Raw genomic sequence first — 18,444 nt, forward strand, 5'->3', positions numbered from 1 at the left:
AGGAAGGGGGGGAGGGAGGAGGAAGGGAGGAGGGAAGAGGAGGGGGGGAGGAGGCAGGGGGGAGGAAGGGGAGGAGGGGGGAGGGGGAGGGCAGGGGGGGGAGGCAGGGGGGGGAGGCAGGCAGGGGGGAGGCAGGGGGAGGCAGGGGGGAGGCAGGGGAGGCAGGGGAGGCAGGGGGAGGCAGGAGGGGAGGCAGGGGGAGGCAGGGGGAAGGGAGGGAGGAAGGGGGAAGGAAGGATGAGGAAGAGGAGGAAAATACTCAACTATTAACTGTTTACAAATACTCCAAAGTACTCAAAGGGTGTAGAGATACTCATTGCTTATAAGTGTATATTCATTGAGCCGCAGGGCCAAGCATCACGGTATATACTCTGTCTTGACCACCTACCTGTATGTGATGTAAGCCCAGGTGACGCGGGGCCTCCACACACACACACACACACACACACACACACACACACACCTGTTGTAACGGCTGTATGATGATGTTACTGGTATGTTTATTAGTATTCTTTGTTCTGTCCATTTTAATTAATGTGTATATTTGTATTTCGTGGTGATGATATTATTATTATTAGTTTATCTTCATCCTCATTAGTCCTGTTGTTGTTGTTGTGGTGGTGGTGGTGTAAGTGTCGTTGTTCACCCTGGGTCTCTTAATTGCAACCTACGTACATTCCAACCTTCACAGTAGCCTGGGAAACCCACCGTCTGGGATAAAAATATTTTTTTTGGTACAGAAAGAAGGGGTGAAAGAAGATTAGAGGTGGGGGAAGGAAGTTATAGTTCGGAAATTGAAGAAGTTTAGGAGGTAAGAGAGGGCGGGCTGACAGCCTAGCTAAGCTAATAGTGTGTTAGGGTTGTGTCATGGGTTAGTTATTGTCTGTCGGTACAGGCACTAGACATCCTACCCTATCCCATACATGGGTGTCTTTCCTCACGTCTGACTGCCCTCACTCATAAGGGTAGGTTGAGTGGTGGTGGGAGGGGGGGGGATGATAGGGGTGGTGGGAGGGGTGGGAGGGGGTGATAGGGGTGGTGGGAGGGAGTGATATTGGTGATGGGGAAAGGGGTGGTGTGGGTGGCAGAGAGGGGATGGTGTAAGTGGGTGGTTCAGTAATGTCCGTTGTTACAATTATACCTAAATTAGCACATAACTACACAGTGACGAGACCTTGATAAACTGAACTAGTTTATTATTATTATTATTATTATTATTATTATTATTATTATTAGCCCTCAGACCATCACAGCATGTTACCCGAGTCGAGGGAGGCTTACTATAATACTGTTTATCCAAAATTTGCTAGTCCACACTGATTAGTCCTCAAATAGAATATGACTTCTATTGTATATGAACCACTGTCCTGTGTGGCAGTGAACAGTGATATCGCCCCCATGACTCTGACCTATATACTGTATACTGTTAATATGATCTACAAGGTGTCCACAAATGATTACCCTAAAAACAGTATGCTCTCATGTTTTAATCAGGATAATCATTTATGGACACCCTGTATTTCTCTGTGTATGAACCTCTGTCCTGTGTGGCAGTGAACAGTGATACCACCCTCAGTGTCAAGACCCAACTGAATTACTCAGAATAGGCAAACTGTACTCCAAGCTTTGTCAATAAATTTGTTAACCGTTAAAAAAAATCTAGGCTGTGACCTTGGCCCTGAGACCACCACCACCCTACACATCCACTCCACCAATTCTTCATCAACTTCTATACAACATAACTAAATATACTCCCCAGTGCCCCACCAGCCGTAACCTCCACTGTACCACACAAGGTAATAAAACAAAATATTGTGAGGCAAGTGTAGTGTGTTACGACCTTGGCTGAGTGGGAGCTTCACCTCACAAGGCAACTGGCGAACACTGGGTCGAAACTATGGCCACTGTCACCTCCCAGCCATACACTCACCTCCTAGTTATTACTAAACCTGACTTAGAAGACGATGTTGGAATAGACTTTACTTTGAATACACTATTAATATTGGTAGTAAGAACAACAACAACAACAACAATAATAATAATAATAATAATAATAATAATAATAATAATAATAATAATAATAATAATAATAGTAATAATAATAATAATAATAATAATAATAATAATAATAATAATAATAATAATAATAATAATAAATTCTCTATGACTCACATTTCATCTCACTGTCACAACACCTGATAGCCGCCACACACACACACAAATATTCCATTCAGCCATTGTTTATCCAGACATCAAGAATCACCTCAAAGTCTGTCTACATATGTGTGTGTGTGTGTGTGTGTGTGTACTACCCATGGAGGTTTTCACAAGTCACACAAGCAATAGAGACAAAATAATATACAAACCTCTAAGAAATAAAGATAGAGAGAAGTAATTGGGATATGAAAGTAATCTCTCTCTCTCTCTCTCTCTCTCTCTCTCTCTCTCTCTCTCTCTCTGAATGGTTATCCTCAGTAAACACGTGTTACACCTGTTAATAGATGCCAGGTGCTTTACAATAATCAATAACTTAGTGTTGACGTCAGGTGAAACAATACGCAACGTTCATCTAATTTCCTGTTTTCTTTGACATTTTAACTAACAACACAAATACTGGTAATAGATGCCAAGAATATCTCAAGACAAGAGTTGTAGAGTAAATAACTCGGACAGCACAGTAACAAGGTGTGAGAGGCAGGAGACAGCAGTGGGCGGGTCATCATCACGCCCACTTCGTCACTGCAGACACACAGACGTAGTACCAGGCGAGCAACACCCAGTACTTAGCTCCTAGTATAATCTATCCCTGATACTGAAGCCTAGTACCATAGCGGGGTATGACAAAACTGTGTTAAAAAAAATACTTTCTGGAACCTAATTAAATCAGTAACTTACACATTTTGTCTATCATTTGGACCTGTTCACAAGGGTATGTCACTCAACCTTACACTTACCAATATGTCACTCGTCCTTGCAAGTACCGGTATGTCAATCGTAAAATCACTCGTAAACACAAGTAGACAAGTGTATTCTTCAGGCACCCACACACTGGCTCTTGACACGCCATTCACAGCCCCACAATACACGACGTACGAGTCATGAGGTTGTACGACGCAACGCAGATAAACTAGTTCTTATTGTCCCTCGTTGGAGTCCTTTCAAGTCTACCTCTATGACCTGTTCTATACACTCAGAGACAGCACCCCATCTCTCAACACTATCTTCCAAATACTTCACAAGACATAATTAAATACTGTGGGGACTAGTTCCTGGGGAGCCGGAGGTGGCAGGATACAGCCAGCCAGAGGGTCGACGTGCCACTTGATGTGAGAGTTTAACCTTTAGTACAGATAACATTGAGGAGTTTAAATGAGTGGATCTGTAGTGGGATGATGGCATTGTGGGCAGCGAGGCTCATGTGTGTGGCACTGTGGGTTTGGAGGTTGATGTGGGTGGCACTGTGGGTTTGGAGGTTGGTGTGTGTGGTACTGTGGGTTTGGAGGTTGATGTGGGTGGCACTGTGGGTTTGGAGGTTGGTGTGTGTGGCACTGTGGGTTTGGAGGTTGATGTGGGTGGGTGGCACTATGGGTTTGGAGGTTGGTGTGTGGCACTATGGGTTTGGAGGTTGGTGTGTGTGGCACCGTGGGTTTGGAGGTTGATGTGCGTGTGTGGCACTATGGGTTTGGAGGTTGGTGTGTGTGGCACTGTGGTCTGGTAGGCTGGTGAGTGTGTAGTACCCAAGGGGCCAGCCGCCAGATAATATCTATCGGGCTTCTTAAATACCTTGTATCTCACACTAACCTAACCTAACCTAACCAATCTTTAAGTCAACATACACGAGAAGAAAACAACCAACACAAGCTCTCTGTTTACACTTTTTAAGAACATTCTTTTAAACAACTCACAAATTAAATACAAGCTTCAATAACCAGTAAAAATTAAATAAAAGTTAATTTGTCAAGAGTTAAATTGGAGTCTAAAATCTTCAGACTGGATAAAAATAAGAGAAGTGAAGTTTTACGATGTTGGGTTCTTGGCGAGCGACGACACCATCTACTAGACGGTGTTGGAGACAGTACACACATTCAACTTGTACACCACCGCTACAACCTCCACCCACCTACTGTCGCATCACACACACACACCACCACGTATAGGCAGTGTGGGAAGCCCTGTGTTGGTTTACATTCGACAGAAGGAAACTCGCAATAATAAACATAGTAAGGAATCGAAGTAAAACAATGTCAAAACAAATATCTCAATGTAATGATTTGTGGAATGTTTCTATGACGAGCCCCTGTAAACGCACTAGTGAAGGGGACTGTACATCCTCAACCCATCTCCATTCACCACCACATTCTACCCATCAATAAAACCACAAGTAGGAACACCTGTCAGTGGCCAATTAATTAATACCGAACCTTTCCTCTAATTAGTAAGTGACCGTGACCTTTGACCTGGGAATATAATCGATAAGGTTCTTTCTTCACTAAAGCATCAGTTATACAAAACTAATATGTTGGTTAGGCAGATAGACAGGTAGAGAAATTGACGGAAAGATAGAAAAACAAATTTGACGGGCAGATAGATAGACAAATTGATGGCCAGACACATAGGAGAAGAGAAGGGGGAGGGGGGGGAACAGTAGGAAGACGGAGGAGGGGGATTGGGAGGAAGAGGGAGGGGGTGCCTGGTGTCCTACGTGTCCAAGCTATTGGTTTCACAAGTACACAACGATACTACAGCTATACCGGTTCATGTGACGATTAGGTACCCCAACCTTAATCCATAACCTAACCCCCTAGCTCGCGTTAGGGTGTTTCATCAACTGAGATAAATTAAGGTGCCTTACCTTCAAGTGCTATATATATATATATACATATAAATCGGCCAGCAACAATATTATAAACTAATTCTTGAGTAGGAATAAATTGGAAGCCAGAGGTTATCATCAGTTCGGTTCCCATGTACTCAAGAGCTTGACACTGACAGCGACTGGTTCAAGATCAGCTTCCGGCACACCGCCACACACTCGGACGTGCTCAAGCGGGAGGTGAATGATGAGAGGCAGGGTGGAGGATATTCCTAGCTTGTTACCCCGGACGTGTCAACAACAACCCTTACAACCCCTCCACCCTAACACATAACCCTCCACTCCACAACCCCAAACCTATACACACCCTTACTTCTCAACCCCAAACCTATACACACCCTTACTTCTCAACCCCAAACCTATACACACCCTTACTTCTCAACCCCAAACCTATACACACCCTTACTTCTCAACCCCAAACCTATACACACCCTTACTTCTCAACCCCAAACTTATATACGGCAACACACACCGTACAATCTTTAATAATAATAATATGTTAAGCGAGGGCAAATGTAAATAGCCTTGCCTAATTTACTTGAGCCGCGCGTCTGATCCCGGGAAGAATGTGACGCAGAACTAACATGAGTCATCCTCCTTATTGAGGAAGCATCTTTTAAAATTGGTGATTTCTGTCTCAATGTATTAGTCTTAGCTATAACTTACACTCTCAAAGCGCTGGTACGATGTGGGTGCCAGACGGCTAGGTATGTGTCTCCAAGGCGTAGAAGGAGACACCGGAGAGGTATTATTGGAGGCCGACCCGGGAGTGCTTGGATATAACCATGCTGTGTCTCCCAGAATTTTTTTAGGAACAGGGCCTTGGGTAGAACTGTCAGATGGCCCCTGAACAGTGCTGGGAGATGGCTCTCGGGAAGAGGTGGGAAACGACCCCTGAGAAGTGCCAAGGGATGACCCTTGGGTAGTGCTGAGAGATGGCCTTTGGGCTATACCACATGATTCTTGGTTAACACTGAGAGTGACTCCTTGTGTATCGCTGGGAGAAGGCCTTCGACCAGATTTGGGAGACGGCCTTTGGATGTCATTGCAAGAAGGCCCTTGAGTAGCACTTGGAGATGGCTTTCTGGTAGTGCTGGTAGATGGACCTTGCGTAGCACCAGAAGAAGGCCCTTGAGTAGCACTGGGAGATGACCCTTGAGCAGCGCTGGGCGATGGCCTTCGAGAATTACTGGGAGACGGCTTTCGGTTAATATTGGGTGATGATCCTTGGATACCACTGGAAGACGACCCATTGGCAGAACCAGGAGGCTGTGTTCGCGGAGCATTGGCAGATAACCCTTGGGTAGCACTGAAAGGTGGAGCTTGGACAGCACTTTGACGTGGCCCTTGGGTAGCACCGGGAGATAGTCTCCTGGTAGCGCTTGAGGACTCTTTAATGCTGGGAGATGGCGCTTGTGTAGTACTGGGAGATGGTCTCCTGGAAGCACTAGTAGTCGACCCTTGTGTAGCACTGTGATGTGGCATTCGGGTACAGCTACGAGATTGCCTTAGGATAGCGCTAGATAACGGCTCTTGGGTAGTACTGAATTTTTTTTTTTGGGTAGTGCTGGGGGAAGACCCTTGGGAAACACTGAGAGATGGCCCTTGGGTAGTGCTGGGCGATGGTCCTTGATTATAAGTTGGAGAAACCACCTGACTAGCACTTGAAGATTTACGAATAACCTTGGAGAATGTTCTGTAGGGGGTCTTCCCAGAGTCCCCGGGTGTGGTGTCTGTCGGAGACCAATGAGCCACGAGAGAGGGTGATACAAGAGCCAGCTTGTTATCGCCGGAGTTTTTAGCCCACATCGGCCTCACTGTCGTGTCAGCTGCGGGTACTGCCGACATTGCATTCTTACCCGAGCTCGCTTCAGACTCATTGTTCGAAGCAGTTTTCCAATTGCCGAAATTCTTCAGGGAATCCGGTAAGGGCTTAGGTTTGAATCTGACCGGCGACCATGATGGCGACTTTAAACTCGACGTCGGGTTGTAGGGCGTAGGAGCAAGAAGGTTCTGTACCGAGGATGGTTTAGCGTCGTGAGGTAGCGGAGTACGAGCATCAAGAACACTGGAGGTGGAGAGCGAGGTGTTCTTGGAGGTAGAAGCAAGAGCTGAAGAAGTGAAGCCCACTAAGTTGGTGTCCTCACAAGACACGCTCCTCCCCAGGCTCTGGCCGCCTGGCTGGTTGTAGCTAAGGGTGATATGTAGTGTCGACACCATCGTTCTTAAGTGAGTCCAAACATTCGTAATAATTGGATGTAATCAGACAAAGGGCTAGCACTGAGCAGCTCACTTTTCACTTAACACTCCCAACTTTCTGGGTCACTTATCCTCGCTCTACAACCTCACTGATCAACATTTCAACAAAGACTATTTAATATCGTCACCAGACCCAACACTGGTACAATATTGATATGTAGTGTTGTTATTAACAGTAACTGAATGTCTATATTTACATTAAATCTCAGTTTTTTTTTTAGTTTAAGGTTGGTTGATGTATAATTTGCACAGATTGCACGCACGTGTTATGTATGGCACGTGTTGTGAGCACGTGATAAGGGCACGTGTTACTGGGCATGTGTGTGGCCACAAAGTGAGGTCACTGTGTCGCCACTCACAACAGGAACCAGCGGCCGGCGTGCCCAAGGTGGGATACGACTCATTAACGAGACACTGGTGACAAACGTGGGCACATGTTGGCACCCAGACCTGGCACTCCTCGACTTATTGCTCACTCGAGGACGGCACCGCCACCACCATACAACCAACACAAGTCGACTTCGATAAAGCACAATATTCTTTGTATCAGAAACACTCGAGGTTCTGCACCCACTAATTCTTTGGTTAACTTAAGCTATACCACAATGTTCTGGACGGGTTGAATATTTCCTTAAACGACACTTAATTTACACATGAGTTCATTTCTACGAATACTGCCACTGGTATATACAAGGATACAGTCAGCCGCCCCACCACTGTGTAACTATCCACGATTATCGTATCAGTGTAGCCAACGTCCACTATTATTCTTGAATCAACGTAGCCAACATCCACTGTTATTGTTGCATCAGTATAGCCAACATGGACATGTGTCCAGAAGAGGGTGTGGGCACTATGTGGCCCTCCGGCTACACCCTGGCCTGCCCCCGCGCGCCGCCCCACACTCAACACAACCCTATGACCGACTGCCGCGCCACGACCCACCACACCCCGCCCTACACCCCCTCCCTCCCCCCCCCCACATTACTATAATTACCGCACCTTACATTCACTACTCCCATATACCTACATTCCTGTGTCTGCTGAATCACTAAATAACGTTGTCGATGGTGTAGTGTGACGGTGGTGTTAGGGGGAGGAGTAGCGGGCAGGCACCCTCACTCACCACTAACTCTCCCCTCTCCCTCATGACAGAAGGGGGAGGGGGGAGGGAGGGGGGCAGAAGGGGGAGGGATACAGGGAGAGAGAGAGAATTTGGAAGAATGAGAAACTATATTGCTTAAAGAGAAAGAGGAGCTTGATAATGACCTGCATTTTTTCAGTTCCTGAGCAGCAGACTGTACGTAAATAAACTAAGACTCGTCTATAAATAATAGTTATGTGAAAAACGTGTAAGCAGTTCCAGGTGTATTTCCTCTCACCATGAAAGTTGCATCAACCCGTGTGATATGCCATCATTTTCTTGAGCTGAAAGTGTTTATCAGGCGCCTGTCAAGAGAGCTGGCTAAATATACTATTTCCAGTCAGTTCAAGGATAGACAGTGCTGTGTACAGGAGGGAGGGAGGGTAAGAGGCGCCCGCATTTACTCCCCCAGGACAATCCTTCCACACACACAGTCCTGCACGGCGCCTTCACGACTATCCACCATACTCCACCACACTCCACAATAATGAATGTTCCACTAAGTTCCACCCTCAGGGATGCTCCAAGAGCACATCTACGTCAGCCCTCCACGCCAGCCAGTCCCTGTCGTGTAAACAGTCCAATTTCCCTGGCATGACTCACGTCGCCGGTACAGTACTGTGTAGACCAACTGTAAGAGAAGTGTGAGAGAACACCTGTAAGGTGACGCCACAAGCCATCACTGTGAGGCACAACTCTCTCTCTCTCTCTCTCTTCCTCACAGTGGAGCTACGTGACTCCCTCATCCTGAGGAGAGTACCGGGCTGTGTCAACACTCACTCTCTATAACACACTCATCCTATATAAAAAAAAATTAAAATATCAAAATATATATCTGAAGTTAATGAATTATGTGGTACAGATTATGAAAAGCTTCACTGTAGAGGGAAGCAGGAGTCACCACTAGCAGGTGGTGTCCCACCAGCGACGAATCCCAATTTTATATTTCCCAAACCGAGACGACGAAGCTATCCTGAACTAACTTCTTAACGCTCCCACGATTTCCAGTACAGTACACATAAAACACATCACAAGGGTTGGCTCGGATACGACGACTCGCCCAACAACATCAGATCGTGTATGACTGACCATCAAGCAGCCACGCCGCCTCCTACACTCGCCGAGTATTAAAATAGAACCTTGTTTGTGGTGGGTCGGTGTGTCGGGTGACGGGCGTAAATCTCCTCCAATAATACTCGTCCAGGGAAACCCCCATCCAGATGTTATCAGATGTGTGAGTACCAGGGAGGGGAGGTCACTATGAGGGAGGAGAAATAAGACAGTTCCGTGGGGAGGAAAAGGATGCTAAAGATGTATGTTTAGAGGGTGATGCCGCCAGGAGGGTGTGTGGGGGTGTCAGGGAGAAGGGGGAGTAGGTGTTACAATGGAGGGTGGAACAGACGAGGCCGCCAAGGTGGTACGGGTTACCTGGCGAGACTAAACGGTTGTCAGGTGTGAGAGGCAGAGCATGTGAGGAAGAAACAGGTGGAGTGAGGGAAAGATTACTGCGAGGGAAGGGTAAGTGCAGAAGGCTGAGGAGGAGGAGGAGGAGGAGGACAACAAAGCCAGACTTGTGTTTAGTGTGGATGCGTCGGTAGTGACCACGACCTCGAATCTCTCACCACCACTACCACCTCTCACCACCACTACCCCTCTCACCACCACTACCCCTCTCACCACCACCACTCACCCCCTACCACCTCACCACCACTACCCTCTCACCACACTACCCCCTCACCACAACCCCTCATCACTACTACCCCCTCACCACCACTACCCCTCTCACCACCACTACCCCTCTCACCACCACTACCCCCTCACCACAACCCCTCATCACTACTACCCCTCTCACCACCACTACCTTCCATCATCACTACCCGTCATCATCACTACCTCTTATCATAACACACCGCTGGCTCCAAACATATCTCTCTCTCTCTCTCAAGGTTCCAGGAAGGCGAGTGGTTCCCCGGCAGCTTAACACGGCGCCTCAGTTACGACCTAAAGTTAATGAATCACCACCTTGTAGACGACACCGGCAGCACGACACACCAGGGTCCGGCGTCTCAGATGATTCACGTGTTAATTCTGGAGATTCGTGTGTTTAAAGATTCATTAGTAAATTTTAAGGATTCGTGAGAAAATTTGAAGGATTCGTGAGATAATTTGAAGGATTCGTGAGATAATTTGAAGGATTCCTGAGTTAATTTTAAGGTTTCGTGAGATAATTTGAAGGATTCGTGAGATAATTTTAATGATTCGTGAGATAATTTTAAGGATTCCTGAGTTAATTTTAAGGTTTCGTGAGATAATTTTAAGGATTCGTGAGATAATTTAAAGATTCGTGAGATAATTTTAAGGATTCGTGAGATAATTTTAAGGATTCCTGAGTTAATTTTAAGGTTTCGTGAGATAATTTTAAGGATTCGTGAGATAATTTAAAGATTCGTGAGATAATTTAAAGATTCGAGAGATGATTTTAAGGTTTCGTGAGATAATTTTTAGGATTCGTGAGATAATTTTAAAGATTCGTGAGATAATTTTAAAGATTCGTGAGATAATTTGAAGGATTCGTGAGATAATTTTAAGGATTCCTGAGTTAATTTTAAGGTTTCGTGAGATAATTTTAAGGATTCGTGAGATAATTTAAAGATTCGTGAGATAATTTTAAAGATTCGTGAGATAATTTAAAGATTCGAGAGATAATTTTAAAGATTCGAGAGTTAATTTTAAGGTTTCGTGAGATAATTTTAGGGATTCGTGAGATAATTTTAAAGATTCGTGAGATAATTTTAAAGATTTGTGAGATAATTTTAAAGATTCCTGAGTTAATTTTAAGGTTTCGTGAGATAATTTTAAGGATTCGTGAGATAATTTTAAAGATTCGTGAGATAATTTTAAAGATTCCTGAGTTAATTTTAAGGTTTCGTGAGATAATTTTAAGGATTCGTGAGATAATTTTAAAGATTCGTGAGATAATAATAAGATTCGTGAGATAATTTTAAGTATTCCCGAGTTAATTTTAAGGTTTCGTGAGATAATTTTAAGAATTCGTGAGATAATTTTAAAGATTCGTGAGATAATTTTAAAGATTCCTGAGTTAATTTTAAGGTTTCGTGAGATAATTTTAAGGATTCGTGAGATAATTTTAAAGATTCGTGAGATAATTTTAAAGATTCGTAAGATAATTTTCAAAGCTTCGTATATTAATTTTGGAGATTCAAGTCTATAATCCCTCCTTCCCCCCCCTACCCCCCATTACCCCTACCCTCTCCTCTCCCCCTCCCTCGTATGAAAAACTAAGTCACCCGGATCTCTATCTCGGGGTCGTGTCGTGTGAGGCGAGAGGTATAAGATGAGTGCCAGGTGAGTCAGGTGAGTGCCAGGTGAGTCAGTTGAGTGCCACGTGAAGGTCAGGTGAGTGTCAGGTGAAGGTCGGGCGAGTCAGTGAAGGTCAGGTGAGTGCCAGGGAGTCAGGTGAGTGCCAGTGCTCAGGTGAGTCAGGAGAGTGCTAGGTGGAGTGCCAGGTGAAGGTCAGGTGAGTCAGGCAGGTGAGTGCCAGGTGAAGGTCAGGCAGGTCAGGTGAGTGCCAGGTGAAGGTCAGGCGAGCCAGGTCAGGTGAGTGTCAGGCAAGGAGTGAGGTCCTCCTCAATGCATATATATTTTTACCTGCACCATCATCATCAACACTATCAACTCATCATTTTCACCCGTACCGTCACCATCACTCACCACCTGTACCGTCACCATCACACCGTACCGTCACCATCACTAACCATCACCAGCCGTCACCACCCACCGTCACCCACCGTGTGCCCACCACCACTCACCATCACCACCCTGTCACTCATCACCACCACCACACCGTCACCATCACCACCTGTACCGTCATCACCACCTGTCATCATCACCACCAGTACCGTCACCACCATACCATACCGTCACCATCGTACCGTCACCATCACCTCACCCGTCACCATCACCACCTGTACGTCACCCATCACCACCATCACCTCCTGTACCGTCACCATCACAGCCTGTACCGTCACCATCACCACCTGTACCGCCACCATCACCACCTGTACCGTCACCATCACCACCTGAACCGTCACCATCACAGTACCCACCATCACCACCCACCGTCCATCACCACCACCGTCACCATCCACCCTGTACCGTCACCATCACCATGTCACCATCCTGCATCACCCACCCGTACCGTCACCATCACCACCTGTACCGTCACCATCACCAAGTCAATCACATCACCACCTGCACCACCATCACCACCTGTACCGTCACCATCACCACCTGTACCGTCACCTCACCATCACCACCTGTACCGTCACCATCACACCTGTACCGTCACCATCACCACTCGTACCGTCACCATCACCACCTGTACCCACCATCACCACCTGTACCGTCACCATCACAGCCGTCACCATCACCACCTGTACCGTCCATCACCACCTGTACCGTCACCATCACCACCTGTACCGTCACCATCACCACCTGTACCGTCACCATCACCAATGTACCGTCACTATATGGGTCGTAACAGCACCAGGGAGGGAGACAGCAGTACAAGGTTAAGCTACTAAATATAGTGATATGGGTCACGGTTGTTTCAGCGCCAAACACTCCTCCTTTATTTACCCAATAACTCCTTTACTCTACTCCAATAACTCCTTTACTCTACTCCACTAACACCTCCACTCTACTCCATTAAAGACTCCTCTTCCATTCTACTCACTAACACCTACTTACTCTTGCTCTCTCCACTAACCTTTACTCTACTCCACTAACCTTTACTCCCACTCTACTCCACTAACTCCTTTACTCTACTCCACTAACTCCTTTACTCTACTCCACTAACTCCTTTACTCTACTCCCTACTCTGCCCACTAACTCCTCCACTCTACTCCATTAAAGACTCCTCTTCCACTCTACTCCACTAACTCCTTTACTCTACTCCACTAACATCACTCTACTCCACTAACTCCTTTACTCTACTCCACTAACTCCTTTACTCTACTCCACTAACTCCTTTACTCTACTCCACTAACTCCTTTACCCTACTCCACTAACTCCTCCACTCTACTCCACTAACTCCTCCACTCTACTCCATTAAAGACTCCTCTTCCACCCTACTCCACTAACTGCTCACCTCCTCCACTCCCAACACCTACCACAACACAGTACAGGTTGTGGAGGCGACACACACACGACTATGTATCATGGCTGCAACACGAAACTATTTATATATTAACACAAAAATAGAAGGAATTCATCTTGGCTTGTGGGTGTCGTCTGCCACACCCTCCCTCTTCGTCTGCCACACCCTTCCTCTTCGTCTGCCACACCCTCCCACCCTAGTTACGGCCTTCCCTCATGCTTCATAACTTATCGATAAAACAAATCTAGTACACTGTGAAGGGAAACTGATTTGGTGTTGTTTATTTTCTTCAGGGTTAAGAATCGTACGTTTTACACTGATGTGTTTCCAAAATGCAATTTGTTTTTAGTGTGTTGTGTTGTACAAGTGTTTGAATGGTTAAATGGAGACTATTTACATTCTTGAGGGTGTTGCAGTACTGTATGTTCCGGTGAGATAAGAGACACACACACACACACACACACACACACACACACACACACACACACACACACACACACACACACACACACACACACACACACACACACACACACACACACACACACACACACACACACGGTGAAAGAGCAACACTACCTGAGGCTGACGATGCTCCTACTGTACAATATACCAGAACCTGAACCTTTTATACATCGCCTCACCTTACACCAAGTACTTCTTATAAGACATGGCAGGACTGAACCAAGGCTATGTCACCCCAGACAAGTGCTCTGATATTACAGGTTTTGCATTTAATGAAAAATAAAATCTCCTGAAACCTTAACTTCAATATATTAAAAGATTTAAAAATCGCGTTGGTGGTAGCGGTGTTGTGTACAGCAGCAGGTCCGGGTGTTGGCCTGAAATATTGTAATACAACGACCAGCGACGTGATGTACGGGGCAGCCTCGTCAGGGTCCCTCTTGGAGGATGATCAGTATAGAGTTGACGACCTCACAATTTACGGGGGCCCCCATGATCAGTAAACACGGCTGTAAGTGTCGCACTGTCGCAACACGAGAAGATATATGCAGCCGTTGAACTGTTGCCCAGGAGCTGTTTAGTGTCTGAAACTCTTTACATATTACATGAATGGAGTTGGTCCAGTAGGCCAGACGGCCCGGCCCGCCAGGGACAACGAGGATAAAAACAATGACTCGTAAACCTCGGTACACCAGGAGGCAAAGTGGTCGGGACTGCACTCGACTGGTTTTACTTTCCCAACTGAAGTTAGGTTCTCATTTACACCTTGACAGATTGGGGGTGCCCCGAACATGAGGCAAGTGCTGTATTAATTCAGCCGCCGTAGCCCTCAACTACAGATACGGGAAGTTTCTTGTTGTCTTTCTAAAGCATCAACGAAATATAGTGAACATCACACTCTGGGAAACACATGACTACCCCAAGTGTCTCCCTCGCCTACCAGTACAGTCCCTACCAACATCAGTGCCACTACGAACACCATGAGTGCCACTACCACCATTACCACAAGTGCCACCACCACCAACAAGGGAGCCAGGGGCGGGTGCCAGCAAGATGACGACCCTTATAACGCAGGCGTCAAGTATCGCCGGCGGCCCAGGATGTATCGCCTGCTGGGTGACGGCTGGAGGTGGTCCGTGTCTTATCGCTGACGGGGGAGGGGAAACACGGCCAGAACTGCTGCAGGAGGAGAGAGGGGGACGAGAGAGGGAAGGGAGGGGAGAGGGAGACGAGGGGGCGAAGAGAAGGAGATGCGAAAGGAGGAGAGGGGAAAAACATTTGATAGACAGTTTGGAGGAGGAGAGAGGGGACAAGGGCAAATATGAAAGAAGGAAATGACTACAGATATAGAAAGCTGGGAAGAGGAGAGAGAGAAGATAATAAGCGGAAGAAGAAACGTAAGAATATGAGACATTTAAAAACCTAAGCCGCCCCACAGTCAAACACCAAGTGACTGTGTGTGTGTGTGTGTGTGTGTGTGTGTGTGTGTGTGTGTGTGTGTCAGTACTCCCTCTAAAATATGTCACAAGGCCGCAAGAGCCCTCCATGTGAAGGTTAAATGTTATAATGGATCATAAAGGTACACTATGTCACCTGATCACGACACTGTGGGTTAAGACGCCCCCTAAAGCTGGCCCACACAACACTTAACACAGTACAAGAGTGAACGTAACCCACACAAGCCATGGGTAGAATGATCAGATCCATACAACATATATTTTCCTCCTAACTGATCGTCTTGGTCGTGTAATGGACATAAAATCTAACTCCCTTTATGAAGAAATGGGATAAAAATGGCATCAAATTCTCACCAAGACTATATACTGTTACCATGCCTCAACACACACACTACCTTCAAGCCTTCACCCGGGTACCAACACACCGTAACAAAAGAGCATCACGTCTTACCATCTATACGTGTTAAAACTCAGTGAATATTCCAACACATAGACGATTCATCATTAACATACAAAAGTGAAGTACATTAATATTTTGTTAATGATAATACTCCAATAACTAACCTAACCAATAAGACTTAACGTACGACCCTCTGAGACCATACCAGCACCACCTCCTCCTACCACCATCCTAAACGACAACCAACTCTCCTCCCGGATACTCAGCTATTATATGAAGCTATTGAGAGGATGTGTCTATTGAAGCTTTAGAGTCTCATTGCTATTTCGATGCTATTGTCAGTGGATTATATTCTTTTGTTGTGGTTAAGGAGGAAAAATTAAGTTTGATGCCTTTCTCACAATGCCAGTTTGAGAGGAGGGAATGTTTTGTAAGAATGTCTGTCAATCCCTTCCTCGTCCTCCTTCCCAATCCACACACATAAGTCTTTCATCTACCCACAACAACCCCCCCCCATCCACACTCACCCACTCCCACCGTCACAGTACAAGTAATCTTCCGGTAAATTCAACATAAAAAAAATGGGTTTCCTGAAGGACTCATAGAATAACTAGTGGTAGAATTATAATGGGAACAATAATGATGATATTAATTCGTCCATGAGTGAAGTAAAAGACAAGGAAGGTTATCAGGAAGTGTTGGGGTTACTCCGTCATACTGTAGTCCACCCTTGACCTTGTACTGTAGTCCACCCTTAACCTATCACGTTTTCTTTCTTTTTTAATATCAGTGGTCCGTGTGTGCCCTGGTCCGTGTGCGCCATGGTCCGTGTGTGCCCTGTGTGCCCTGGTCAGTGTGCGCGTCCGTGTGTGCCTGGTCAGTGCGCCATGGTCCGTGTGTGCCCTGGTCAGTGTGTGCCATGGTCCGTGTGTGTCCCGTCAGTGTGTGCCCTGGTCCGTGTGTGCCCTGGTCAGTGTGAGCCATGGTCGTGTGTGCCATGGTCCGTGTGTGCCCTGGTCCGTGTGCGCTATGGTCCGTGTGTGCCCTGGTCAGTGTGCGCCCGCCATGGTCCGTGTGTGCCCAGGTCAGTGTGCGCCCTGGTCCGTGTGTGCCCTGGTCAGTGTGTGCCCTCGTCGCGTGTGCCCTGGTCCGTGTGTGCCCCTGGCTGTGTGAGCCATGGTCCGTGTGCGCCCATGGTCCGTGTGTGGTCCGTGTGCGCCATGGTCCGTGTGTGCCCTGGTCAGTGTGCGCCATGGTCCGTGTGTGCCTGGTCAGTGTGCGCCCTGGTCCGTGTGTGCCCTGGTCAGTGTGTGCCCTGGTCCGTGTGCGCCCTGGTCCGTGTGTGTTCTGGTCCGTGTGCGCCATGGTCCGTGTGTGCCCTGGTCCACAGTACAGTACACTCAGAGAACAACGAGTCCGGCTACACCACAACAGGTCTATACAGCCATACATCAGTCAACACCCGCTATCAACCTAAGGCTGGGTAGGACAATGTTGCCAATGGCTGTATGACATGTGTACCAATTTAAATTTTTTGGGTACAATTGCATATTTTAAGGTTTATTGATTAAGTCGACTGGTTCACACCTGCCCACACAGAGAGAGAGAGAGAGAGAGAGAGAGAGAGAGAGAGAGAGAGAGCACTATCCTCTATTACCGTGTGTCTTCTTTTTGCTTTAAAGATGTAAACAAACGTAAGACAGAGAGGAGACAGAACTCGTGTTTTACAGTTCAACATACACGTGTGGCGGCAGGTAACACAGCAGTGAACACCTGGGGCGGGTCGCATCACACCTGTAGTTTGAATTGAATAGAAACATTTTATTTAGCCAGAAAATCACAGATACTCAGTTATTGGTCATGGACTCGGGGAGGGTTATTGGTCAATAACTCAATAGTCCTCAAGTTATTGGTCACTCGGGTTATTGGTCTCACTCGGGAGGTTGTGGTCCTAGGGGTGGTCACTCAGTCACCAGAAAGTTGTGTGGTCACTCGGGGGGGTTATAATTGGTTTTAGTAAATTGTGTCAACCGTAACATTCCCTTACTCCTTTTCTTCTTCCTCTTACGCTCTTATTTTCTACCCTCATCCTCCTCTTTCTCCCCTTCACCCTGTACTTCCTTCTCCTCTGCTCCCTTCCCCTCACATCATCTCCCCCACCTCATCTCCCCACCTCATCTCCCCTCACCCAGCCTTCCCCTGCCAACAATGACAAAAACGAGAGCTGTTTTTTTTCTTTCACTGCCTGACGCCTTTTGCTGTCTTCCTCACTGAGTTAACATGGGGAAGACAGGAGGAGATGGGGATGGAGGGAGAGTGGAGAAAGACCACAAAAAGGAGGGAGGGAAGAGGAAGCAAGACAAGAGGAAGGAAGGAGGGAGGGAGGGCATGACGACAACTTCACAAAACACCTTTATCATATTCAATAATTTTCTACATCATATATATATATTTTTTCAATGAATTAATATATCCACAAATATAACTTCACATGTTGAAAAACTAAACAGACTCACACGGACAATTTACACCCATTTACAGTGAAACATTTACACTGGTTCATACTAACAATATTATCAACCATGGAAGAAAGAGCTCGACTAACTCACCCAATTAACTTTATTTTTTCAGAGCTGTTAAGGGAAACATGTTTTTGGTCTAACAAAC

At 46.4% G+C, this 18,444-nt stretch overlaps 1 protein-coding gene across 5 annotated transcripts in view; it reads right to left on the bottom strand.

Moving 5' to 3' along the window:
* LOC121874674 (serine/arginine repetitive matrix protein 2-like) overlaps positions 1-18,444 on the bottom strand; it is a 178,602-nt gene that overhangs the window by 78,394 nt on the left and 81,764 nt on the right. For 3 of the 5 annotated variants that reach the window (XM_042378908.1, XM_042378907.1, XM_042378906.1), the window contains exon 1: positions 5,540-8,042. The exons of the other annotated variants lie outside the window; for them this stretch is intronic. In XM_042378908.1, the coding sequence (XP_042234842.1) occupies positions 5,540-7,093 (1,554 nt within the window). In that variant the 5' untranslated portion in view covers positions 7,094-8,042. Of the gene's footprint in view, positions 1-5,539; positions 8,043-18,444 lie in introns of those variants that run through there. 5 annotated transcript variants of the gene reach the window in all.

Source organism: Homarus americanus, unplaced genomic scaffold, assembly GCF_018991925.1.
Source record: "Homarus americanus isolate GMGI-L3 unplaced genomic scaffold, GMGI_Hamer_2.0 scaffold34360, whole genome shotgun sequence".
Lineage (NCBI taxonomy): Eukaryota > Metazoa > Arthropoda > Malacostraca > Decapoda > Nephropidae > Homarus > Homarus americanus.